The 27,814-nt window shown below is 32.1% G+C and overlaps 1 protein-coding gene across 1 annotated transcript; it reads left to right on the plus strand.

The window, feature by feature from the left end:
- Positions 1 to 781: 781 nt before the first annotated feature.
- loj (p24 family member logjam) lies at positions 782 to 27,814 on the plus strand. Its single transcript, XM_035351455.2, has 4 exons — positions 782 to 1,003; positions 20,889 to 21,009; positions 24,389 to 24,534; positions 25,866 to 27,814. Exons 1-4 carry the CDS (start codon positions 809 to 811, stop codon positions 26,097 to 26,099), a joined length of 696 nt encoding a protein of 231 aa, XP_035207346.2. The 5' UTR covers positions 782 to 808; the 3' UTR covers positions 26,100 to 27,814.

Raw genomic sequence — 27,814 nt, forward strand, 5'->3', positions numbered from 1 at the left:
ACAAAAACTTAGTTCAAAATTTTAATAGGTCCTTTGAACTAAAAAATCACTGTCTTCTATTGTAAAAGGTTAGAGGGAGGAAAAGCAAAATAAGTGCAAGATACTAACCAAAATTTTAATAAAGTGATTAAGTTATTTTGTTTTCAGAAGTAATTTAAATTAAATTAATTATTGATTTTAAATTCAAAAATTAAATATAATTCGATGTTAATTTGCTGTGCTTAAATATTTGAGTAATGCTGATGTTTAAATCTCTTGGGAGATTTTTACTTCCTTTCTTTGTTTTCATGAGATAAAAACATATTTATTGAGAATTGGATGATTTTAGGGCCCTTAGAATAATTAAGCCTTTGTCATGAATGAATTGGATGAAAATATTATGAAATTTCACATTTCAGCGATGTCAAGCGCCGATTAAAATAGATGTGGAGACCCTGTACGAGCATTCTTTCCGGCAACCCGAAAGCCCGCTTTTTTTTTTTTTTTTTTTTTTTTTTCTGTTTTTTATGAAGAAAAACAGGATTGCTAGAAACTATGTAATGATTTTGGATAACTTTAATGCGTAAAAGCACTGCATTGAGATAAATTCTGACTACCAGTATTTGATGATTATGTGGATTTGAAAGCAAACACAAAAATATAATTATTTATTTATTTTTCGGTATTCAGATTGACGCGGTGATGTTTTGCTTAAAATCCTTCAAAGGTGATAAATGAGCCAATTTGGTATTGAACTTGAATATGGCAACCCCGTCAGCCAGGCGCACCTGTTTTGTTTTGATAATTCAGCATCCGCTCGCTGGCAAACATGGCCTCCGCTGATCAGTGGTTGATTTGTGTTATTGTAGTGTGCTGTTGCATTACTTTCTGTCTGTCCGAAACGTATACATTTAACCAAAACATAGGGGTAGCGTATGAATTTAAAATACATGTTGATGCTGGAAAGGAAGAATGCTTTAGCCAGTACATTCATCCTGGGTCAACATTTTACGTCGCTTTTCAGGTAAGTGAAACCGGGTTAGATGTCATTTTGCCAGATGGAATGAATGCCACGTGTTGATTGTGTAGATTTAAATGATCGTCTTTTTGTAGCGCCTGCGTTATGCGTTTTCTTTGGGGGGGGGGAAGAGGGGAGGGGTGTCGATTATTAATTTCTTTGCTTCTAGCCTGAAAGAGGTATTGCAATGAACACTAATTGACTTCTGTTTGCAAGAATTAATTGTAAAATTAATTTACTTGCTTATATTTATGATAAATTTTCAAAAAATGAATTTCTAAAGGAATTATGTTCTTAATGATGTCTTGACATATGTTTAATTTAAAAGAGATAATACGCTTGGATTTTGCCATAAATCAAATAAATACTTGTAATTTTAAATTTTATGCAAATTTTAAAAATAATGAAACAAATTTATATACGTATGAATTTTTCTCGCAGCTTTTTATCCCATTTTACTGTTATTAATTATGAAGTATTTATTATAGATATTTTTATATTTTCGAATTTATGCCGAAAACCGAGCTGTCTTTTATAAATGCTTGTGTATGCAGATATCTAAAATTCGTTTAATTTTCTGTTGTACGATATCAATGTATAAAGAACATTTCGATTCTGCGAACTGTTTACGATTTTAAAAGTTACTCAGAAATTGCAAAAAAATTAAGATTTTTGAATTATAATCGAGATATTACATTTTGGAATCAACAAGATTTGGTCTCCTCCTCCTCCTCTTTGTTATTATTGTTAAATTTAGAACAATTGCCTGTCAAACGATTTTTTAATGCACTGTTATAAGAAGAATGAGTAAAAATTGCAAATTGTAAATCAGTAACTATGAAACTTAAATATATATTAAGAAGCAAATTACATGTTTTAGTCCCGATTTTTTAAAGAAAACAAAGAGGCTATTTTATAACTCTTTAAATATTCTAAGCTTATTAAAATTTTAAAATGAATATTTCAAACTCAACTGTGCTGTTTTATCTTATCTGATCATAAGATTTTGCTGCAGTCCGTTCTTTTCTAACCAGGTATTTTGTTCTTTAATTAGTTATTAATTGCTTAAATTAGCATCAATAAGTATAAAACTAATAATTATATAATGCAATAGCATTTTCTCCTGACAGATTAAAGATTAGTCTATTTGAAGATCGAAAATGGATATTAATATAAAAAACTGAAAGTGGTGATGACGACCGGTCAACGAAGAAATAAGCGAAAACCCAAAAAGCCCCGAGAGTTTTTGTACATTTAATCAACATAATTGTTGCCTAATCTGTAAGACGCTTCTTTATGAGTTGCAGTCAAGATAGGAGTTTAACGACCTAGTGAATAGACTGATCGAATGTAGGTCATTTTTGGCGTAAGAAAAGACATTTAAAAAAAAAAAAAGGATTTTGTTTCCTATAACCTACAGTTTATACTGTTTGCGATCTGTTTGTTCGTCACACCTTTTCCGATCGAAACAGGTTTTTCTGAAACAGTCAAAATTACAATGTCTTTTTATTCCTTGCAAAATTGTTAGTTGGCTCCTTAGCTAGTGGCGGTGCCCTAAGCAATTTTACACGGCCTGTTAATGTGTTTTAGTTATGTATTTGTTGTAAACAGTGGCGGATACAGAAATCGAAGGGGCAGTCATGTTTTTTAATGATTTAATTATTAACTTATTACAAGTAAATATATATGTGCGTGCGTAAGATAAAAAATATGAAAAACAAACTTCTAATTTTAATTGGCAAAAGCCCCATAAAACTTCATTTTAATTTGGGTATATCCCCCTTTCTGATCTAAAAATAGTAACTGCTATAAAAAATTTCTGCGGTCTGCGCCATTTTTAGATTAAACCATATCAAATGACTTGGTTGGTGACGTAAATAGTTTTGCGAACTAAAACTCAGCAATAGCAAATTATAATTTTGGAGCGCTATCGTAATTCAGAATGGGTTAATTTTGATTTCAATACCAATCAAATGGTATTGAAACCAAAACTGATCCATTCTGAACTAAGATTTTGTTCTGAACACAACGCATTTCGCTACTGTTTCTACTAGACTGCTGTTGCGCTGTTATCTTATCGCAACATTAGTACAGGCACGATTAGTGTGCTAAATTATTTATATCCCCCAAATGTCAATTCGCATTAAAATGAATATTTAAAATCTGCCACGGCAGTTTATTTTTCATTATCGATATTCTGTGTATGCTTCAAAAGCTCTCTCTACGTAATCGGCTTTTCAATATTGTTACAAGGGAAGTAAATCTGGAGAAGTTTACCGCATCGACTTGCTGTAATAACTTGACGCTAAAATTGGAGGCGTAGAAGATAAATGCATAAAAAAGGATGAACTTGCAGACGTGATTAAATTCAACTATTTCCTTTTTATTCGTGGTTGGAACAAATTTTTACTTAATCCATTACAAATCAACTGAGCGCTGTAGTACTTTCTTCTTAAAGAATATTTTACTTTGGATGAATTTAAAAATATATTTTTTGAAGGTTGTTTCGAGAGCGAAGCGATAAGCCGAAAGGTGACGCATTCAGAAGAAAGCATGGAAGAGTTAAATGTAATTTCGGTTCTGAATAGAAATCTGAATCTGTGCTTGGATAGAAGGTGTCTGCATTGCAGCGTTAAGTAAAGTTGTATGAAGTGGAATAATTTTGAAATGACGCAATTTCGATTAATGCATTATAAGCAGCTATTATTTTTGATACAGAAAGGGGAAATGTCGTGCTTAAAATGAAGGGGCTTTTGGCCAATTAATATTAGAAGTTTGCTCTCATATTTTTAATCTTACACACACACATATGTATAACAAGTACACAGGACACAAAACTTCATTTGAAGGGCTTAAATAATCTAACTTTTTACCGTACTTCTTTGCAAATAGGCCGAGATTCTCTTCAAGAGCTACTTTTATGAATATTTAGCATATTCAGACCGTTCTTTCTCTTTTATGGATTCGATTCCCGCGAACGGAGTGGCTTCATGGTTTTTCTCATGTGTAACATGGATACGAGCCAGTCTTCCTTAGTAAGTCCTTCACGAAGGCATCTCTTCTCCTAGGCAGTCTCTTGTGTTCTTTGCCGTAATCAAATGAGCCAAACCTTTAGCACAGGGGTTCGCAATCTTTTTATCCCTAATAGCACATTCTAGAAAATGTCTGTTGGGCGGCGAGCACCATTTACTTTTTCAAGGTGAATTTATCGTTGGATAGAATTAATAATACATGCACATAAAAAAAGAGAGAGAGATCGGTTGTATTTCGCTTTGCATTGGTATCTGTTTTGGATGCGAATTTTATTTCATTAAAAATGAGAAACTTTCACACAGAATTGTATCGAAAAGTAAAGCCTTTTTATTGTGATCGCACAGCGGCGGGCGCCGCGGTGCCCACACACTCAGAGTTGAGAAAAATCCGTACGAAACCATTCCTGCTGTTAGACCATGGAGGTATACCTCCATGTGTTAGACAGATAGCTCTCATATGTTTTGCTGTAATCTATAAATTTGTTTAAAACAAATGCATAGGCTACTCAGAATTGATTGTTATTTTATTTCTTCAATGTTAATTGCATAGTTACGTTCATTTACACTTTCAAAACACTTTTATTTCTGTTCTGCCTGCCGTTTAAAAGAAATTCAAAGTTAGACAAAATTTAATCTTAGTTTGGCATAAATTTTAGAGAAATACTCTATTGTATTTTGAAAGAATCTGATACGTGTTCTCTTCTCCAAAAAAATCAAAATATACTGAAGTACCGCTTTCCATTTCTGAAATTATTCGAATTTTATCTAAACTATTGAATAATCGATAGACTGTTTTTAGGTGTCATATTCGTTTCCGCCTGTTTTCAATCTGTTAGAGAAAAAAAATTTAGTATTCGGTTATATTTAGTACGTAATTCTTTGCATGTCGGAATTCTGCATGCATGCAACATGACTTAATCGAAGAAATGACTGCCTTCATAATTACAAGCAATCGCAATGAATAAGAATTAAACATTATTATATATATATTTTTTATATCTTCATATTTGCTTTACAAATGGGCACTTTTATCATTTATTTACTCTTTTAATGCAGGCTGCGCGATGTGAACAGCTGTAGCAGAAACACACAGGAAGTCCAAGCTGCTCAGACTAAGGCCTTGAGAATATCAGTGCACCATTAGTTCAGAAAGAACACGGTTTTGCGTAACGACCTGAACCTAGAAACTGTCTTTCACGATTTTATGCAGACTGAGAGTTTATAATAAAATTATGTGATCTTTGATCTTAAATATCTACTCTGATGTTCAAAATTAAGATGTCTTCACAGCTGATAGACAAGTTTTAATGAAATTGGATAGGGACATAACTTGATATAATGCAAAAAAGTATGCCATACAACACTTATGGTATAGTAACCTGACCGTGCGTAAAGCTCATTGCCTGGGAAGGTCTAGAAGTTCCAAGGTCGATCAAAAAAAAAAAAAAGTGAGGTTAATAGAAGGTAATGGTATCTTCAAATAATCCTGCAGCTCCTGATAGCGTGACTCATATTGGAAAAGAGACTCCGGCAGTCGATTCCATTCCTTCTCCAGTGTGGTTATCCCCGTGTGTAATGTGAATGCGAGCCACTTTTCCTTAGAAAGTCCTTCGCGAAGGCATTTCTGCCCTTAAACAGATAGTCCTTGCTTGCATTGCTGTAATCAAACAAACCAAATCAGCCTACTCCTACAGTGCCTACATAAGAGCCATGTTCTACAGGGTTCAATTCTAGAGATCTGTTTCACGAATCTGTCTGGTTAATATCTTCACTTTCCAGAAATTTATCTGTCAAGTTAGCTTTATCCGAACGTGCACTGTCGTGCATAAAAATGAACTCTCATTCAATTTCACTTGTGTTAAACCGAATATAAAGCTGTAAGATTTCTTCCCTATACCTCACCGCAGTCAGAAATCTCCTTTATATTCATATCTTGGGATTTTTAATTCCCTCTTTATCCATTTCTTTTTTAAGGCCACGTCATGCATTTGTTTTTATTGCATATATTATTGTATTGTGTTCAAGTTTCCATGTATGTAGAATTTGTACATTGTTGTATTGTACTCTTATTAGTTTATATTTAAATGATAATTTTTATAAACTTTTGCATTATAACTCTGGTTAACAGAAGACGTTTCTAACGCCTTGGTACAGATTAATCTTCAACAGTTGGCTTGTTTTCCTATCTAGTTTCAGGATTGAATGGAATTATTTGTAAAGAGAGATGGTCGCTAAACCATGTTAATATTTCTAACTATTATAATTTAGAATAATACATGTTCATATGATTTATAATATAGCTTATTTATAATTTTTGTAAAATATTTCAGCAGTGTTAGAATTAATAGTAGATACTCCTAATACTGTATATTTAGATAATGGTTTAGATTGCATTTCAAGCTGGCTGTGTCACAATTTTCGGGGTTTTCCCTTATGTATACCGTGAATATTAGCCAGTTTTCCTTAAAAATCCCTCCACGAAGGCATCCCTTACCATAGGCAGAGACCTTCGTTCGTTTCCTGATAATCCAAATAAACTTATCAAGATTTCTTCCTTTTTCAGCACTCTTGCTCAAAAAATCAGCAACAAAGGTAAAACACGAAATAAAACAAAAACTATTTAAACGATATTTGTTAAATTGTTCCAAGAGGTAGGTGTGACCACATAACAAACAGTAAAGTAAAGACATACAAAAGAACATATATTAGGATCATTGCATCCCGAAAAACCAAATAGGTCGAAAGAATGTGCAGTGGAATACATCGCGCTAATAACGGTAATGATACCTTCTAGTTGAAATGTACGCTTGACAACAGCGAAGCAATAAGACAATAATGTCGTTGATCGCTTGCTGTAGCGATAATGCATGTCTGACCTAGTAGAAGGGCCTGGCAGCACACTGCTATCCGTCATTCCAACATGTCCCATACGTATTCTATATAGGATTCAGGTCCAGTGATCTATCGAGCCATGGCAGATGAGGAATGGATTTACTCTCCAGATCAGCGCTGTCCAACTTATCATAACCCGCGGGCATTTTTTTCTTCACTAAACATTTCGGGGGCCAAGAAGGTTGATAAATGAAAAGTCAGTTTATGTTATGTTAATTAAAAAAATATTTTATTTATACTAAAAAGAAAACTTTAAAATATTCGTAATATATTAATGAGAACATTCTGGCCGTAATTGTTTAGCAGCAATGTCTTTTATGTCCACATCAATATTTGTTGTGGCAAGTCTAATTACATCTTCAAGAGTGGAATCTTTCAAACTGTATCTATATTTTGACTTTCAAACTGTATCTATATTTTGATATATTTCGTATCGGAGTATGCACGCTCGCAGATATATGTACTTCCGAACATTGATACAATTTGAAGTCCAAAATCTCTCAATTTTGGATATTTCTCTTTATCTAAAAATTTGAATATTTCTATTCCAGTTACTCCACGAGACGTAAAAAATGGGTCAGCCTGCAGGTCGCATAATTCTATTTGATATTTAAGATCAACGGAGTTGATATCAATATTAATTGGATCACAAAATATATCAATAGACGGTTTAAGATCATCCAATTGAGAAAATCTTTCATCGAAATCTGTAATTAGCATATTCAATTTGGGTAGAAATATTTTAAAATTCGCTTCTATATTACATTACTTCATTTCTTCATAGATCTCTTTGCAAGATTCAAAATGAAATAAATTATTTTGCTTAAAATTAAACCTTAACAATTTTAATTTGTTTCTAAATCCAGTAACATATTTATAAAAGGCAACGCACATTTTGATCTTGTCCTTGCAAGGATTTATTCAAAATATTTAAATAATTTGTAATGTTCGTTAGGAAAGCAAGTGAATAAATAAAATTTTTATCAACTAAATTTGCTGTTAAATTTTCATCGACGGCAATTTCTGTGAGAAAAAGATAAGCTTCTTTTCTAAGTGTAAAGAATCTCATCAAGCACTTTCCAGCACTTAACCAACGAACGCTACTATGTAAAATACTCAGTTTCCAACTCATCCAAAAAATGTTTTAAATTTTCGGTGTGTAAGAGAACGATTTCCGCCGCGAATTAAATTAGCAATTTTGCAAACCTTATCCATTACGTCTTTTAGTTGTAGAGATAAAACATATAATGCCTTCTGATGGATAATGCAGTGTAACATACGACATGTTATTCTTTCTTTTTGCAAAAGTCCCGCGAGCCCAATATTTTTGCTCGTCATAGCTCTAGCACCGTCGGTTACAATAGCAATGCACTTGTCAAATCCGTCATACTGCTGTACTAAACATTTTAATTGTTTGTAAATATCTTCACCTTTTGTTGTTCCGTGTAATGAGTGCAATTTTAAAAATTCTTCTGAATAATTATAGTTTTCATTTACAGTTCTTATAAAGATAAGCATTTGACTTGTATCGGAAATGTCTGTGCTTTCATCCAATGCTGCCGAAAAATAGCAGCAACTATTGATTAGGTTTTTCTAATTTATTAGTGACATGCTTGCTAATCTCGTTTACAAGTCGGCTTACTGTCTGGTGAGAAAGTGATACTGTTTGAAATTTTCTTACCATTTCGTTGTCATTAAATGCTTGAGCCATTTTTATGGCACATTTTTTGATGAATTCTACATTCCAAAATGGCTTCTTTGCCTTTACTATTTTTAAACAAACTTCAAACGATGCAGCTACAGATGCTTCTTGAAATTTTGGTTCTTGATTAAAATAAATCGTTTGATGATCCAGATGCTTTTAAATTTTTTTCACTAGTGGTATTTTCATGTCTCGCGTGTACGAATGATACTTTTTTTCATGCATGGAAAGACAATGGCGCTTCAAGTTATATTCTTTACACATAGCTATGATTTGTAAACATTCCAAACACTGTGGTTTACCATTTTTGTTCAGAATAAATAAATAATCTATCTCTCAGCGATCTCGATTTGGGAACGATGAGGATTTATGGAACTTTTGAGAGAGGGAAAACATTTCTTATTTTTTACAGAGACACAGAGAACACTGAAAAACACTCACAGTTGCGTTTTTATTATGTTTCTCTTAGCGGTCGCTTTTCTTATGCTTCTAGTTCACAGTAAAATAATTGTATGCATCTTAATTTATTTTATTTTTACATATAATTTTCTTAGTTTTTAACATAATTTTTCAAAATAGTTCATAGTTTTATGTAAGTAATTTAGTGCATTATTAGTTACTTTTTGTCTCATACTTTTTTGTTTCCTGTTTTAAATTTTTTATTTATAATTAAAAATGCGTGTTTATGCAAATATTACTTACTTCATTAGTTGTTCAGTAATTTACTAGTATAATCTGCAATTTGGGTTACGTTCAGATACTTTTCAGCAAAGTAAAGATAAATAAGCGAATGTTTAGTCTTAAATGCTCTAGAGGGGCGCTGGTTTCAAAGCGAAACCGGTCCCCTTTCCATAAAGAGGAACGAAAAAAATCTTTTAAACTCATTTATGTTGTCTATAGGACCATTGCATGTCATTATGCTTACTTTTTCATAACTTTTAAAAAATCATAACATTGCGCCCCTGAAAGGGATAAGACGCACCTTCAATTTGGGACCCGAAAATTTAAAAAATAAAAAATTATTTGGCTAGCGGACTGTTTTTTTGGTGGCGTCTCGAATGCGGTCAAGAGGGGGACCTTGACGTTAATTGCGAAGGGAAAAATAAGCAGGTGCGTTAGGGATCATAAAGGGAGATATAAGTGTTTTTAGGTCTCATTCAGTATCAGTTTATCAGGAATAAAAACTTGAATGGAGCTACAGAGTTCTCTGTTCTTCACTGTAAGTCAGTAATTTATACAAGGATGTACATGGTACTAGAATGGAGACAAATTATATAGGATGCGAAATGTTTTGAAGTTAAAATTCCATTTAATTGATTTTAATTATTTATTTACTATATCGATTTATTACTAATTATAATGGATTTGAATATTTGAATATGAATTAGCTGAATATTTGAATAAGCTGAATATTTAAAAAAAATATTATGACTGCGGAATATAAAATACGTTTTTTTTAATATTTGCTTTCTTATAGAATGCAGTTGAGTTCATTTTTACTCAACGAAAATCAAAATTTAGTAGCTAATTAATCTGTCCTCTATTGAGCACCTTAGTTCAGTGATCCCTATTAATGTGCCCTTTTTTTTTTAAATTTAAATTCTTCAAGAATAATTAGAAAAGGACTTAAATCTCTTCTTATCCTTAAATTCTTCATTAAAAAACTGCATTTTCAGCTATAATCAGGTGAAATAATTCTTTCAATATAATTCAAAGCATAAAAAATAAGGTACATAAACGGCTTGGAAATGGAACTAGCATTGAGATTCTATTTAAGAAATTTGGTGAAGCTTAACAAGTCTACGAAGCGAAGTAATTCCATAGAATATTTTTTAACTCTTTATGATTAAATTGCACTCAATTATACTTTATAAAGGACATGTAAATATGATTTAATGTATATGTGTGGATGTGTGTGTAGCTCACTAGCGGCTGAGTGGTAAAGTCGTTGAACCCTGGTAGGTCGACCCGGGGTTCGAATCCCGGTAAACGGGATAGCTGTATTGGCGTTTTCGTGGTTTTCCCTATGTGTAACGTGCATACGCGTCAGTTTTTGCTTAGAAAGTTCTCCACGAAGCATCCTTACCCTTAAGCAAGTAGCACTCGAATGCTTTGCTGTAATCAAACAAACCAGACCAAACAATAGATATATAAATATGTAGCTTAACAAACTGCTATATTTTTATGTATATATATATATATACATAGATATGTAATTTAAGGATTCCATATTAACTACTACATATAAAACCCAAAAATGCATCAATAATGTATTTTTCAGTATTATTTAACTTCATTCTGAAGAATTTTCCGCCGTCTAGTTTTTTATTCATAAATCTCAAATAAAAACAATTGTTGTTTATATATGTCACTAGAAAATTAAGCAAAAAGCAGCGACTACAATGTAATTGAAAAACAGTCCTTTAGACGTGAAAAGGTTGATAGCCATTTGGGTTATGACTGTTTTCTCAGATACTCAGCTACTTCACATACATGTAACATAGTTTTCGAAATGAAAAACTCAATAATTACTACAAATTCATTGATGTAACAAATATCTGTCTTTCTACCCCTATGGCTTTTAAAAAAGATGTTATTTGCCTTACAGTTTATCGTTCAATAATACATTTTCATTGACAAAATCGCATTCATTCGAAGAATTCAATTTGTATTTTCCTCTGTATAAAACTGAATGTAGAGAAGTTAGATGTTTAAACGACACCCACATTTTCCCAAGATCCTGAGCAAGATTATTCCTCCTTTTCAGCTCCCCCCGTGAAAAAAGGGGTTGTAAATTTACGACTTGACCGCATAGAGGCTGATTTCGTTTTTTTTTTTAACCTGCTGACAATTTAATAGGAAAAAAAAAAAAAAAAATCCATAAATTTATTTAAACCAACGTTTATTCATTATACAACTCATCACACCTGTGAGAACTCCCATCAGTCAGCTGGACATCATTTGTGTAGCCCTAAAGTATACAACACCCCAAAATGCATTGTATCAGTTCATCTTCTTGTCCTAAACGGATTCTTTTGGGATTCCTTACCTTTAGGTGAAAGGTTACTAAATATATTTAGAGCGAAAGCGCCTTTTTTAGGAACTAGAAATGAGATCATTTGAAACTTTCACACCTGTTTTTTCGTTAATTAACGAGGGGGGGAACAAATTGTTGGATTTCAAATGGAATTTCAGATGTTTCAATTAAAAAAAAGTTCAGCGAAAGCCATGACGTTCTAAACGGGTTAAAACGGGAGCCGTTTATGCGTTGATAGTCTTTCACCCTTGGTTTTGTTCAACGCAACATCACCGTTGCGATTTCCATAGGCGTCAATGCCACAGTTATATTAGACACATCCAAGGTTTAGACATGTCATTTTGGAAGAAAAAGTGCGTGTCAGGAACTACGGTACTTTAAATCCTTATTTCACTTCTTAAATAATATATCTGATTGATATAAATTAGTAATAGTAATTTGACATAATTTAATTAATAATATATCCAGCTGTTAATTTTGTAAACATTAGTAGTTTTACTGTAATTAATAAAAAATATTTCTCCCGATATATGCTATATAATTGCTACAATTTAAAAAAAAATTATAATACTTTACACTTTTTTATTATTTTTTTAATATTTAAATGTAAACATTTTTATGATGTGTTAAGCTATAATTTAAAAATCTTAGATTGCACTTTTTGCGTTTGCTTGTTGAAGTTTTGTTTTTGAAGTCATTCACTTAATATTTTGTTTTTTTTAATAAATTCATAACAGTTACGTATAATTGAGTGATGTGACGCATGTCTTTGTAACACTCTCATTACTGCATATTATTTAAACTGCAGACAGCATTCTTGATTTAATTAGAATATCATATAGTAATTTTAAGCAAATCATTTCTTGCGTTAATTACCTGCCTTCAGGGCTAATTTGGCATTAAAGCTCCGCAACTTTGTTCTCAGTTATTTTCAACATTGAAAATTGAGTTTTGAATCATGTAATTTAACGTGTGTGCAAAATTAAGAGAATTTGCAAATTATGTCTATTTTTATGAAAAGTATTGAAACCAAACTACTAATCTTGCCGCCGAAGAATTATGCAAATATTCAGAGTCGAATATGTAAGCGTGCACATGCGTATCTGTGGAGCTGTAATTGTGGAGCTTTTATGACATTCGCCGTATTTCTCGCAACAATTGGGTAAATATGATACGGAGTCAGGTAAAATGAGTAGCCACGAACGTATGGATGACGGAATGAAATGAAGAATTGTCGGTAGATTGGAGGCATAGGCTCAGATGACTGCAGACCTCAATGTAACGCCCAGCATCGTCTACAATTTGTGAAAACAATTTCAGAATACTACATCCATATCAACTAGAGTTGGACTAGGTCGATCAAGATCCATAACGACGAATGGTTATCGTTATTTGACACTTTCAGCATGACGACACTGGACTGCTACAGCTTCATAGCTTTCACGTGAATTGTATGCTGCCAATGGAACCAAATTTAACGGTTTATAGACGTCCGAAGGCTTCATGAGATAGGTCTGTATGCCAGAAGATCTGCTGTTTGCGTTTCACTCGCTGCAGTATACAAGAGAGCGAGTTTAACATGGTGCAGACAACGTGTGCCTTCGACCAGACTTCAGTGGAGCACCGTGCTTTTTACAGATTAGTCGAGATTCAGCCTGGGTACTGATTCTGGACGTATCTGTATCTGGAGAGAGCCTGGGACACGATCCCATCCTTACCTTATCAGAGAAAAGAATCATTACGGTGGTGGAGGTGTAGCGGTTTGGGCAGGCAATTAGGTTGGATGGCCGCAGACCCTTGCATGTGTTTGATTATGGCTCCCTAAGTGTAGTGGTGTAGCTAGGGTTGGACAAGAGTGAACATTTGTCCCCAGTCGTAGCATCCAGGGGGCGCCAAATGATGCTACGAAAATTTTAATGAAATGTTGTCCATTTTAGACTGTGTTCAGACGGGGGCATAAAGGGCATAAGTGGTTAAACCCGAACTGCGTTGCCAAGGCAACCAGTATGTGCAACGTCACACAATCTGGTTTAAGGCTCGTGGCACAAAGTTCCAAGTTTTCAACGCCGAGTTTGGGATAAGCGTCGACCAATCAGAGCGAAGCTAAACCGAAGCGGCTTGCTTTAGACGATTTCGCTGTCACATCGAAGGCGACATTTTTTTTTTAATATGGAGCACATCGTATCCGAACAAAAATATGAGTTGATCTCGCTAGAAATCTACGATGATGACATGCATTTTTTAATGAGTTTTCACAATAAATTAAAAAATATGGATGAAACTCGTAAAGCGAAAGTTAAGCTCAGGATCATGCACTCTGTGTATGATCCTGTAGATGATTGATCCCATCCATTATTTTTAATTTTATTATGAAAATTCTTTAAAAAGTGCATGCTTGCAAAAATTTTATTTTTTCTGTGTAAATTATTATTATTACTTTCTTTCTGTTTATTATTTTGGCATAAATTATTACTATCATTTTCTTCCTGTTTAATTATTTTTGTATTTGAGAATAAATTTATTGACAAAGCTGGAAATATTGTATTGCTATTTGCTTCAAATGCTGATTTTCTTTCCAAACAAACTTCATCAATTAATACTACTAAAACATCAAATCAATATCAAGAATCTGCTGTTTTTTACGGTAAAAATATTACTTTTAAAAACAAAAAGATTATTTTCACTTATTTAAGAATAGCCACAATAGTAAATTCAATGGTGTAGCTAGGGTATTCAAGCTTTGTATAAGTAATAAAATATTAATCTTTTAAGAAAATGCTCTTCTGAATTCCAAGAAGGAAAAAATGCAATGAAAATATCCTTAAAACAACAGTCAACAGTCTAGACAGTTTTGTCTCCTGTTGATGTTCTGTTCTGTTTTTTAATTACGGTCTCATGAAAGGAATTTACTGTTAATGAAACTGAATAGCACAGATTATTCATAACACGGACTGTAATTTAATGAATAGTATTTGTTTATTATTATCCTCTCTTTATTACTATCATTTGAATGGAATTTAAATCATTAAGTTCATGTTATTTCTCTGGTTGAAATTCCTGGATAAGGTATGAATGTTTATAATTTTGTTGTATTTGAAGCCTTGGGAACCTAAAATTGTCAATGTGAAATTACTTTTGAGATATTGGTCGTAAATAGTAATGACAGCATATGTTAAATTAAACTCTTTTTGTTTGTCATAATCTGTCGGCAAATGAAAAAGCATTAAAAGTAATTATTTCTGACAACGGGGCGTGGATGAAACTTACATCTATGACATCTCACAGCAACAGCAGAGTTTAATTTGAATTACTCATATGATGTAAACATACCAGTTTGCAGAATTATCCACAAAAATTCCTGAAAGTTAGTGTTTACTATGTACTGTAGTCTCTCGATTGTAACCCCCCCCTTTTTTTTTCAGAAAAGCATATGAAATTCAGGGGTAAGGCTTATACATGCAAATTAATAGAAATAGATGTTTACAACCAGCTGGCAACACAGCAAAATGTATTTAATGATTGAGCATAAAATACATTGTTTGGATGAACGTTTCATAGTATTGTACTGTACTAGTTGTGGTTGCTGCTCATGATGACCAGTTGTGGGATACTAGTACTAGTGATGATTGATACTGTTACTGCAGCCAACTACTGTAGTGATCGACAGTGACAGTGAATAAGGAGTGCTAAGCACAGAAACATGTTCCTTTTGATTGAAAATTTAAAAAAAAAAAAAAATGTATCTTAAATACTGTTTTACGTTTAACTGCTTTCACACCTACAAAATGGAAAAATATTATATAAGGCTATCTGTCACTTATCCTCACGATTTTTTTTTTAATTAGGCATCTTTATAATATCGTATTTCTCCTAAGAGAAATTATACATAAAAATTGAAGAAGATTATATATATATATATAAATATGCATGTGCATGTTTATACAGTCAAAAGTCGTTAATCCGCACTCGTCGGGACTTCGGCGATTCCGGATTATAGATCATCAGTTTAAATCTCGTAAGATGGCATGCAGAAATTCTAAAATTAAAAATATGAAACCGTAATTTATGAAATAAAGAACAATTATGATCTAAAGGGTATCAAAATTTGCAAAAAGAAAAAGCTTAATATTTATTTGTTTACTTTATTAAACATTTCTTTCAATGTAAGTTGTTTAAGTTTTGCTTCGTTTCATGTGATAATACTTTCTCTTTAATTCTATTAAACAGACATAATTTCTTGTTCAGTTACAAAGTTCCGCTGTTCAAGTCCTATAATTGCTGTATCAAGAACACGACTAATTTGTCAATCGAAATTTTTTCGTTTTCAATAACCTCTGTTACTTTTCTTCGCTATCGGAAGCGAATTATAATGGCGAGGAACTTGTTTTAAATCATATCAAAGACAGAGCATATCGAGATGAAATACTACATTTGGTAAGGAATTATAAGCCAAATAAAATAAAAACATCTGCGCTGAAGACAAGGATAGTGCTGACAAATCAACTTCCAATTCATTACGCGCTCGCCACGGCGTTCCCCCCCGCCGAGCAGCGTGAAATTGATAAACAGATTTCGGATTTCAAAACATACTTTCGCTTTAGATCCTTTACATATTAACAAATATATATCGGAAATTCTATTTGATATAATCGAAAGTTTAAGCTTACTTTTATAAAATTGCTCTTACAGTCTGCAAAAAATAATAAGCCGGATCCAATTCGAAAATTAAGGAACAATGCAATCATCAACATTAACTGAAATAGATAATTAGATAATTTTAGCTTATACGTCTATTATACATAAAACGCGCACGCGAAAACGTATTCTGCACTTGCGCACACTCATATGCGCAGTCGTAAAAGGTCTTACGCGCACGCGTAAACGCCTATGCGCATGTGTCAACGCGGCACATGCGCAGAAAGTTTTTAGTTTTGAGGTCCGGATTATAGATCATTCCGAATTATGGGTGTCCGAATTAACGACTTTTGACTGTAGTAAAGAGAGTACTACAGTACAATGCAGAAATATTCCATACTGCTTTGCACAGAAATATGTGCCAACCAAGAATCGGTCTTTCCAAAAAAATATCTCTAGACCATTTCGTCCTTTTTCTTTTTTTTACCATCTTCCGTATCCTCTTGGCTTATAAGAAGGGCAGATAAAAGAGCATTCTGTTGAACAACTTTGTGGTGAGCTGAAAAACCATGACACAAAATAACGAAAATAAGCAAAGTGAGCGCGGGAAATCAATCGAGCTAAAAAACAGTGCGCGAAAGGTGTAGACACATCCACGCGTTTGCAAATTTAGCTTCTGTCATTGGCCACAGCTTAGACACCCGTCTCGCAGGTGTGAACGGAACTACCGTATTTTATGCCTCTATGCTCTTTATGCCGCTGTCTGAACGTAGTTTTATTGGCACATAGAAAGGAAGCAAAATCTTAAGATGTCCCCACGCAATGAAACCCCTAGCTACCGCTCTGCCTGACTGCAATGTAGTATAGAGAGGAAATCTTAAAGGCCTATGTTTGACTTTCAGGGGCACACTTGGTCCTGAAAAGTGAGAATATTCTCTGCATGGATCGGGGAGATATGTTAGGTTCCCTGATCTATAGGGTTAGATGCCCTGTTCTTAACCCTATACAGCATGTCTGGGATGTTTTTGGAACGGCAATTTCATCCTGAAATCCCCCTCCGAGAACCATCCCGTAATTGAAAACTGCCTTGCCGCAGAAGTGCAATTGACTGCCACAGTTACTCCTCCACAGCCTCCTGTCCAGTATGCCATTACGTTCTCTGGCTGCGAGAGGAAGCCATACCCCATATTACATTTATTTTTAGTTCGATATCACATTGGGGATTTTAGACATCCCAGCACTGTGAACTTTAATGATAATCATGCATACATCAAATGACTTTTGAATAATGCATCTCTTTCTCTGTTACAAAAGTATATTGTTACTGAATTTCATTAAAATATGTCCATTAGTTTGTTAGAAATTTGACATAATCTCAAATTTTCTACGGTATGAATCTGGAAATAAAGATGATAATTGCTGAACTTAGTGTAGTATCAACTTCTTCCTCGCGCCCTATCACTCAGCCATGGCAACTGTGCTTCGAAATCATTACATATACAGTCAAAAGTCGTTAATCCGCACTCGTCGGGACTTCGGCGATTCCCGATTATCGATTTTTCCGGATTATAGATCATCAGTTTAAATCTCGTAAGATGGCATGCAGAAATTCTAAAATTAAAAATATGAAACCGTAATTTATGAAATAAAGAACAATTATGATCTAAAGGGTATCAAAATTTGCAAAAAGCTTAATATTTATTTGTTTACTTTATTAAACATTTCTTTCAATGTAAGTTGTTTAAGTTTTGCTTCGTTTCATGTGATAATACTTTCTCTTTAATTCTATTAAACAGACATAATTTCTTGTTCAGTTACAAAGTTCCGCTGTTCAAGTCCTATAATTGCTGTGTCAAGAACACCGACTAATTTGTCAATCGAAATTTTTTCGTTTTCTTTTCTTTCTCTCTTACTTTTCTTTGCTATCGGAAGCGAATTATAATGACGAGAAACTTGTTTTAAATCATATCAAAGACGGAGCATATCGAGATGAAATACTACATTTGGTAAGGAATTATAAGCCAAATAAAATAAAAACATCTGCGCTGAAGATAAGGATAGTGCTGACAAATCAACTTCCAATTCATTACGCGCCCGCCGTTGCGTTCCCCCCGCCGAGCAGCGTGAAATTGATAAACAGATTTCGGATTTCAAAACATACTTTCGCTTTAGATCCTTTACATATTAACAAATATATATCGGAAATTCTATTTGATATAATCGAAAGTTTAAGCTTACTTTTATAAAATTGCTCTTACAGTCTGCAAAAAATAATAAGCCGGATCCAATTCGAAAATTAAGGAACAACGCAATCATCAACATTAACTGAAATAGATAATTAGATAATTTTAGCTTATACGTCTATTATACATAAAACGCGCACGCGAAAACGTATTCTGCACTTGCGCACACTCATATGCGCAGTCGTAAAAGGTCTTACGCGCACGCGTAAATGCCTATGCGCATGTGTCAACGCGGCGCATGCGCAGAAAGTTTTCAGTTTTGAGGTCCGGATTATAGATCATTCCGAATTATGGGTGTCCGAATTAACGACTTTTGACTGTATATATGTATATATATTAATTCACAAATAATAATCAAAACTGGTAATTTCAGATAGTTTGGAAGTTTTTCATGATATAATTGATAATGTTCTAAAACTGAATAATATCACTGTTTCAGTCCTGGAATATTTTGGAAAGCATAATACGGAAATACAGACTTGCCTTAACTAAAGAATATATCAAATATCTGCAATTTAATCAAGAACAGACAATGATACTTAAGCTGCTAGAGAGATTATATAGATTACCTTTCATTTTAACAAACCACAAAACAGCTGCCGTTGCAATATGAGAGGTTTTTTTTTTTTTATTTAACAACACTGCACATTTTTACAGCATTGTGCAGCGTATTAGTGAACTTGATGAGCTGTCATAGAGAAATCTAGTGTTAAGAGGTTCTGATAGTTTCGGCCCCTTTTAAAAATGAGGATAATATTAATAATAATAATAATAAAGTAACAACATTAATAACTACAATAACAACAAAATTACCTAAGACTGTTCCTTTACAAATGTTTATAGCATTTTTTATCATTCTTTTAATGTCCGTTGAAGTAGCAAATTTAATCTAGTTTTCTAGCAGTGGAGGGTAACAGCCATTTTTATGAGCGTAGCGGAATCATTTAGGATGAATTAGTATTTGAAATGGTCTGCAAAGTACCAGGTTTTATATTCATTACAATATACATTGTCATTTGTACCTCTGAATAGGGTGATTGTGTTGATTTCTGCTCTTGAGCTTTTTGATATAATTTCAATCTAAGTTACCATTTTATCATTATACTGTACTTAAAATATTAATCTTGCATTAGCCTATGGATAATTTACGTTTTATTGAGGAAATCGCAGTTGGCAGCTCCTATTCGAGTCTGTTCCTGAAATGACTACTTCAAATGCATTTTAACAGCTGTCTTTAGCATATAAATTCTGCTTAACCAAAATAACAGCTAAATTAAAAGCATCGCTGAGTTTATTTGCGAACAGACTGATTAGCATTGTCAATATTAACCTTTGTCGTGAGATTGTTTAATTCTAGAGGGCGTGTAAATACTGAATTGTAAGATGAATTCTAGTCGATTTTGGGGGTTTTGAAATTCCTGGCTTGGCTATAAGAAGAATATGGACCAGAAATCATTCGTATAATGTCACTACCGAATGGTAGCGGAAACAAATATGGCCTTTGGTTCAAGACAATTAAACTGAGGTATTTAAGATGCATTGTTGAATGACTTAAGTTATGAGTGGAATGATTACATTTCTGATTCAGGTGCTTGACAAAGTGAGATCTCCATTATGATGATCCAGCGGCCGAGCGGTAAAGTCGCTGAACACTGGTAGTTCGAATCCCGCAAACGGGTTGGCTGCATGGGTGTTTTCGTGGTTTTCCCATGTGTAACTTGTATACAAGCCAGTTTCCCTTAGAAAGTCCTCCATGAAGGCATTTCTTTCCTTAGACAGATACTAGCCCTCGAGGCTTTGCCATAATTAAATAACCTAACCTAACCATTATGATGAAATCGGAAAATTACTGGGGTTCTGAAATTCTGTTGTCTGACACATTTCAGGTAGGTGTACTGAAATTTGACTACTTCATAACGTTTTAAGTTAGCTCTGGCAATTAACCATGAGAATAACATGTGTTTTTTAATTGAATATTAATGTGTGTTTAATATAAATGAAAACTCACTTTTGATGGACGTGAATCACTAGGAACAGAACTTGGGGTAAACTACCAATGGTTCATGCTTTTGGTCACCTAGTCATTGGTAGGTGCCATGACAGTGATTACTGTATATTTAGGGATGTTATAACTGCACTGTAATTAGAAAGGAGTATTTGAAGATATGTGTTTCTTTTTCACTGTTTGTGATTTTTATTCAATTTCTTTATCATATATAATTACTAACTGATTAGGTGGTTTCCCCTAATTTGTAACACGGAATGTATTCTTTTTGCAATATGAAATACAGCTTTTTTATTCCATGTTCTTTTAATTATTCTGTAATGTGTAACATTTGGTTCTGTGCAGGTTATGCGAGGTGGTGATGGAATGGCAGGTTTTGCAGTAAGACATCCATCTGGTCAATTAGTCTTGCCTTATTACTGGAAACCAAGTGCTGAATATGAAGAGCAATCTGCTGACCCTGGAGGTAAAATGTTATTGAAAACTAATTTATTTTTCTGTTGCTGTATGTTAAATTTGATATAATGGTTTTGAAATTTAAAAATTAAATGTACGAAATTATTTTGACTTTGGATTGATTGAAAGTTTAATTTTTAAATTAGTACATGCATTCAGCATGAAAATATAAATTTTACACCAAACTGCTTAATGAAAAAAAGAAATATGAAAGTTAAACTTCTTTTTGAAATGCATCCATAAAAGTCTAATTGTTTTTTTTTGGGGGGGGGTCCAAAATATATACAGTACAAAGTCCGTAATCCGGACGTCCGTTATTCGGAATGATGTATAATCCGGACCTCAAAGCCACAAACTTTACGCATGCACGCTTTGAAAAAAATTTTTAATGAAGTAAACAAATAAATATTATTAAGATTTTTTTTTTTTTTGTAAATTTGATACCCTTTAGATCATAATTGCTCTTTATTTCATAAATTACGGTTTCATATTTTTAATTGTATAATTTGTGCATGCCATCTTACCAGATTTAAATTGATGATCTATAATTCAGAAACGCTTAAGTCCCGACGAGTCTGGATTACGGACTTTGTACTGTACACATGAGGTAAAACCAATTTATTTCCATATTTGACTAAACACTGAAAAGGTCATAGAAGGATATTATTTTTTGAGTTATTGTCTCATACACAATTTATTTTTCTGCGAACATTAAAGTCATACACAAAATTTTTAACACATGATTCAGATTGTCTCTTTGTCCAAACAAAAAATTAATTTTTTGCTTTTGATGATGTCCATCAAATGAAGTTTGGATGCTGAAAATAATTATTTTAACTCTATTAAGGAGAGATATATCTTCAGCATTAAAATATATTATACATTTTAGACAGTATTATGGTTTTAAATTTGCTTTCATATTAATGTCTGTCTTTCATAAAGAAAAAAATTTGAATAAAAATGACCATAGCCCGAAACAAAGAAGAGAACCCACAGAGCATTAGCCGTGGAACTTCTTCTTGGCAGCTCTCATTCCGTCAAAAGTATTATTATTTTGGCTGAAATTTCATAAATATGGGATAACAAATAACAGATTCTAATGTCTTGTGATATTAATCTGTCAGAAATATTCCCTTCCCCAAAAGAACATAGTGTAGAGATGCAATAGTGATGTATTTAGGAATAGTTACCAAACTGTTTTTAATAGCAAGCTTTCCCAGCTTCTCCTATTTATGAAATAAATATTTACATATTTCAGTAATCATAACATAATTTTCATCAGTCATTGCTTTGAAAGTAAGTAATTTTTGATGAATAACTAAATTCTGCACCCCCCCCACAATGCATCATAATGTAACGGGATACATTATGATGTACATGAGTTTAATTCATTCCATGACCGAGCTCATAAGCCAGTCTTGCTCATATCCCGGTATATTCCCCATTTAAATACCATTAATCCATTCCAGCTCCCCAAATAACAATCTCAAATTTTTTGTACGTATTTTCAAATAAGAAAAAATGAACTGTATTACATAGAAAATTAATAAAAATTTTTTATAAATATATACATATAAATAAGAATGTAAAGGAATAAGCTTATTGTATATAGTTACTGCACTTTACTCATTCTACCTTCATTATTCTTTAATGAGGTTTGCTACCTTTTTTCCAATATTTCTTCACTTCCATTTAAAGTATGTTTCAATAGAAATTTGTCCATGTAAGTTTGTTTTATCCTCCTTTTAACAGTATTTCTGAAATGTGTTAAAGAATTGTTATTGAACAGTCTGTTGTGTGACATGTTGCAATTTGGTCTAGGTGTTTTTTTAGTGAACTCAGCAACTACCTTCCACTTTCCTAGAATGTCCTTAATTGCAGCTGAAAGATACTCATGGATTTATAGCCTGGCATTTTTGTCTCCTCTACTGTAATGTAACTTCTCTGTAGTATTCTCTTCCAGAAGAGTCTTGTCACAATGGAAGACTTGTTGGAGAATACACACTTCAGCTTTTATAAGTGCCACAAAAGTTTGGAGGAACTCCTTTGCTGTCTTCATGTCTCAGCTCTTTACTTCACTATGCCTGATGATATAGTGATTTCCAGTTCGCTTTTTAAAGTTTTCAAACTAATGGTGATTTGCACTGAATGTCTTCAGGTTCATTACATGAAGAGCCTGGAGTCTTCTCAAATATACAGTATATAACTTGTGCCTTTTTGCAGATGGTGGTCTTTAGTCATTGGCATCTCCATCAGCAGTTTTCCATCTTTCATTTATAAAATTCCACTATTTCAATATTGTTGTCATGCCCTTAACTGACTCTATAGTCTTCTTTTGCTTCAGTGTTATAAGTATGGTATAAATACATTCATACTGCTTAGTCAAGTCAAACTAAATGCATACTTTGCTTGTTTATTGGTGATTCTGTGCTTTAATTCTGGAGACATCATCTGCTTCTTCACATTACTCACTTTCTTAGGACCCATTGTTACAAATATATTTTAATAATAATTATAAGTATATAGTTACATTAAATATATCACTATAAATAGTGGCAAAATAAATTTCACTAACATGTATGTGAAGATGTGAGAACAAAATGTAACAGAGATGCTTTTAGTACAAGGTCACTAACTATGTGAACTGAATGAGCGAGCTTGCTCTTCATTTTATTTTCAATGCCAACTACTGTGGCACAGCAAACCTCTTACTTGATCTTGTTTCCTAATTTTTACTTGTATCCAGATATAAAATTTTGCCTGAATGCCAACTCATATCCAGTGGTACCTCTGTATATCACTGTTGCCAACTACAAGCCCATGGATTGCATGTGGCTCATGAGGTAACTTTTTGTAGTCTATGGTCACCTTTACCAAAATGTATTATTATTATTGATTGAAATTTTCTTGATTAAATGTACATTGTCATATTTTTTTATAGTGTAAAATGAAAAACTAAGTTTGGTGAAATTGTTACTTTGCATTAGTGTTTACAATATTCTCATTAACTTGTGCTACATTATAAGATCTAAAATGTGCTGAAATAAATATTTTATTCAAAAATGCATTCAAAATTGAATTTAGAATTCATATTATTGTGTCTTAAATTTGATCTCATTGTTCTTCCATCTGTGAAACCGTTAGGAAAAATAAATACATAGCTATTGTTTGAAGTGACATGTTCATTATTTCACAATATGTTCTTAAAACATATTGCGTTGCCTACAGTACCAATACTCATCTTAAATTGGTCCTTATGTACATAAATACACCATCATTAAGATTTATGATCTATATTTAAGCCTATCATTCTGTAGTGTTCTGTTATGTGCTGTATTAGGTAATCTGTACTTTTTAATAGAAGCATATTCTGTATTTTTTTAAAATAGGTTATTACCACTTATGTATAGACAACTCTTTATCACGATTTGCTTCTAAATTAGTCAGCATGTATGTTAATTCATTTAAACGTGACAAATGGGAAGATTACGTTAAAGAATTAGAAGACATGGATGTTACTGTAGCCAATTTTACGGTAAGTGTTAAATTTATATCTTCAAAACTATAAATGGTGTTACACTACTTTTACAAACAATTAATGATTAGTGAAAACATTTAAAGAATAAATTATAAGAACTGCTCAGTGAAAGTTTCATTCCTTATGATAAAATTAATACTGTTAAAATCTGTGCACACCTGTCTGTTTGCGTGTAACACTGTCTTCCCCGAAATGGTGGGAACTGAGTTTCAAGAGAGGTACCCCTGGATTCCAAAAATTCGTGGGAAGGCATTTCGAAAATTATCATCTTTGTAGGACTTTAATCAATTGAGATATTAATAAAAAACTCCAAAAACATCAATTTTCACACTCTGCAAGTTGTTTACTTATTTATTTGTTGCTAAACTTCATTGCTGTTTGGTTTACTACATCGAAGGGCATACAAGGTAGAATTTAAAATTGTCGTGTGTTTTTCTAAGGAGAGGTAGAGTAAAATTTTTTATGGAATGACCTATTTATTCCTCCATCACTTTTTCTTTGTTTTTTTGAAAGTGATGTTTTTTTTAAATTATCTTAAAAATTGTAAATTTTAAAAATATTTTTTTTCCATTTAAATATGAAATATCCACAAATTTTACATATTTCTTTTTAAAAATCTTACTGGAAACTCTTTTAGACATTAGAAATATGAAGCTAAGCTCACAAACTCATAACTAAAAACTTCACACTTTATGGAATAATTATGAATCATTGGATTTTCCTTTCAGGTGTACATAAAAATTATAAATTTTGCTTTGGTCACAGCTCACTAGTCAAAGAAAAATTCAATTTTTGTAATAAAAAACACAGTTTTTTTAAAATCAGTTTCATAAGCTTATATAACACATACTAAATAATGACTTATATTCTGGCCTTTATTGGCTTAAAATCAGAATAAGTGTGAAACACTTTTGACCTGCAGCCTAGACACGGCCTGTAGTTTTGTCCATGCATAACATAAATACAAGCCAGTTTCCCTTAAAAATCCATTCCCTAAGAGAGAGATTTTGAATGCTTTGCCAATAAAAAAAAAATTAACTGACAATAGTTAGTTTTAAGATAGAGAAAATATGTATATCTAGAAGTCAAAGAGAAAGTCAAAATGAGTTTATATATATAAGAGTAAAGCTTTAAGCTAAGATGTAAGGCATTTTAAGATGAAATATAATAATAATTGTATAGTAGTATATCTGCATTGCTTTACTTTCTTTTGCATTATATAGAATTTTATATTTCCCCATGTTATAGCTATTTAGTTTTTATTTTTAAATATGGATATTAAATAAACGAATGTTTTAAAATTATCTAATTACTTTTCAAATTTTTAGGCTACCCTTCAAACTGTTGATGGGCAAATTGGAGAAATGTTAAAATATCAAGATCATTCCCGTCGTCAGATGTCAAAAGATTGGTATCTTGTGGACAGTAACCACAGTTATATACAATCATGGTCCATAGCACAATGCACTGTGATATTCTTGACTTCTACACTTCAAGTTTTCTTTGTGCGTAAACTTTTTGATACGAAAAACGTCACACCTACCTCTAAACCTCGAGCTTAAAAAAATAGTAGAAATCTTAGCCAATTTTCAATATCACTTTAATTCTCTATATTTTAGTAGCATGTGTATTATATTTATATTATGACATAATTCTTTTAAATACTCATATGCATTTAATATGTTTAAAAATTACTTCAGAAATGTGATAGACCAAATTGTTAAATTCCCATTCTATTGACAATATATATTATACTCAGTTGATTATAGAGGGTAATTATGTTTACATTCAGCTTCAAAAAATAGTAGAAATCTTAGCCAATTTTCAATATTACTTTAACTCTCTATATTTCAGTAGCAATCATTTATATTATGACATAATTCTTTTAAATACTCATATACATTTAATGTTTAAAAGTTGTTTCACAAACATGATAAACCAAATTGTTAATTTCTCAGTCTATTGACAATATATATAATACTATAGTGATTATAGAGGGTAATTATGCTTATTTTCAAGCTAAATTTACATTTTTTACATTATGTGGATGAAAAACGACGAGCCAAAATAAGAAGTTATAAGAAATTGTAATCTAAAAAGTGTCAAGCTTTTTTATGCGAGACTTAGAAAATGATTAGTTTTCTATTATATAATCATTAGTACCAAAAATAACAATGAATGTACAAAATTTTTGTTTCAAGACTGTTACATTTAAAGGTTTTTGATGTTGGTTCGTGTAAACAGTATATGTATAGCTCATACTGATTATCTTACTATAATATTTTTTTAATTACTGTTGTATATGCATATCTAACTATACATCCTAAATATATGAACAATCAAAGATTACAATCATGAAAATAATTTATATAAAAATGAAAATTAAACTTTTGCTATTTATTTAATTGCCTTTCATAATTCTTGACTGCTGAAATGCTGCTTAATTTTTATTACTATTATTATTTTAATTCTAGTAACTTGAACTGTGTATTTTATATAAGAAGGAAGTTTTTTGTTTGACATCATATTTTATAGGAAATTTTTTTTTGAAAAATTCATTTTTATTACACTTATGACTAGAATACTCATTATTAGTCACTATTTAATTAAATTGTGTATAGCTATATATGTTATGGAACACTATTTTTAATGGAATTTAAATATTGTATCTCAAATTCAAGTTTCTTTCTATGTTGTTTTTATGTGTTACTTAAAAGTTTTAACCCATTGATTAACCAGAACTGTGTTATGGTGACCTTCTTGACAGTTTGAATAGTATAATACATCAATCCTTTTCTAAGAAACTGTTAATTCATTTCTTATGAAAGTCATAAGGAAGCAAATTTAGATGTCATAACTATATTTAAAAATTGTTAAAAAATTAATATATATTTTTCTTTCATTACATTAATACATGCATAGATAGAAGAATAATTTTATTATATGTAAATTAAATTTTTAAGATTTGCTTATATTTTATGTATATTTACATTTTATAATTTTATATCAAAATTATGAATTTGAAGGCCTACTTAAAATTTTTATGATGAAAATAAAACTTAAATTTTTAGTGTACTATTTAATTCATTATATACTGTATATAAATATGTGGTAAAAGTAATGTATACATTGCCAAATATTAGTTTTGAAGCCAAAAAATGAAGATGCTCAAGAAAAAGGGGTAAAGCACAAGGAGAATGAAATGAGATAATGATGTTTTTGCACATTTTTAAAACATCAGCTGTATGTTATGCACAATAAAATAATATTGTACAAA

This window comes from Stegodyphus dumicola, chromosome 1, assembly GCF_044657685.1.
Source record: "Stegodyphus dumicola isolate Sdum_Otavi_A_Nest chromosome 1, ASM4465768v1".
In the NCBI taxonomy this organism is placed as follows: Eukaryota; Metazoa; Arthropoda; class Arachnida; order Araneae; family Eresidae; genus Stegodyphus; species Stegodyphus dumicola.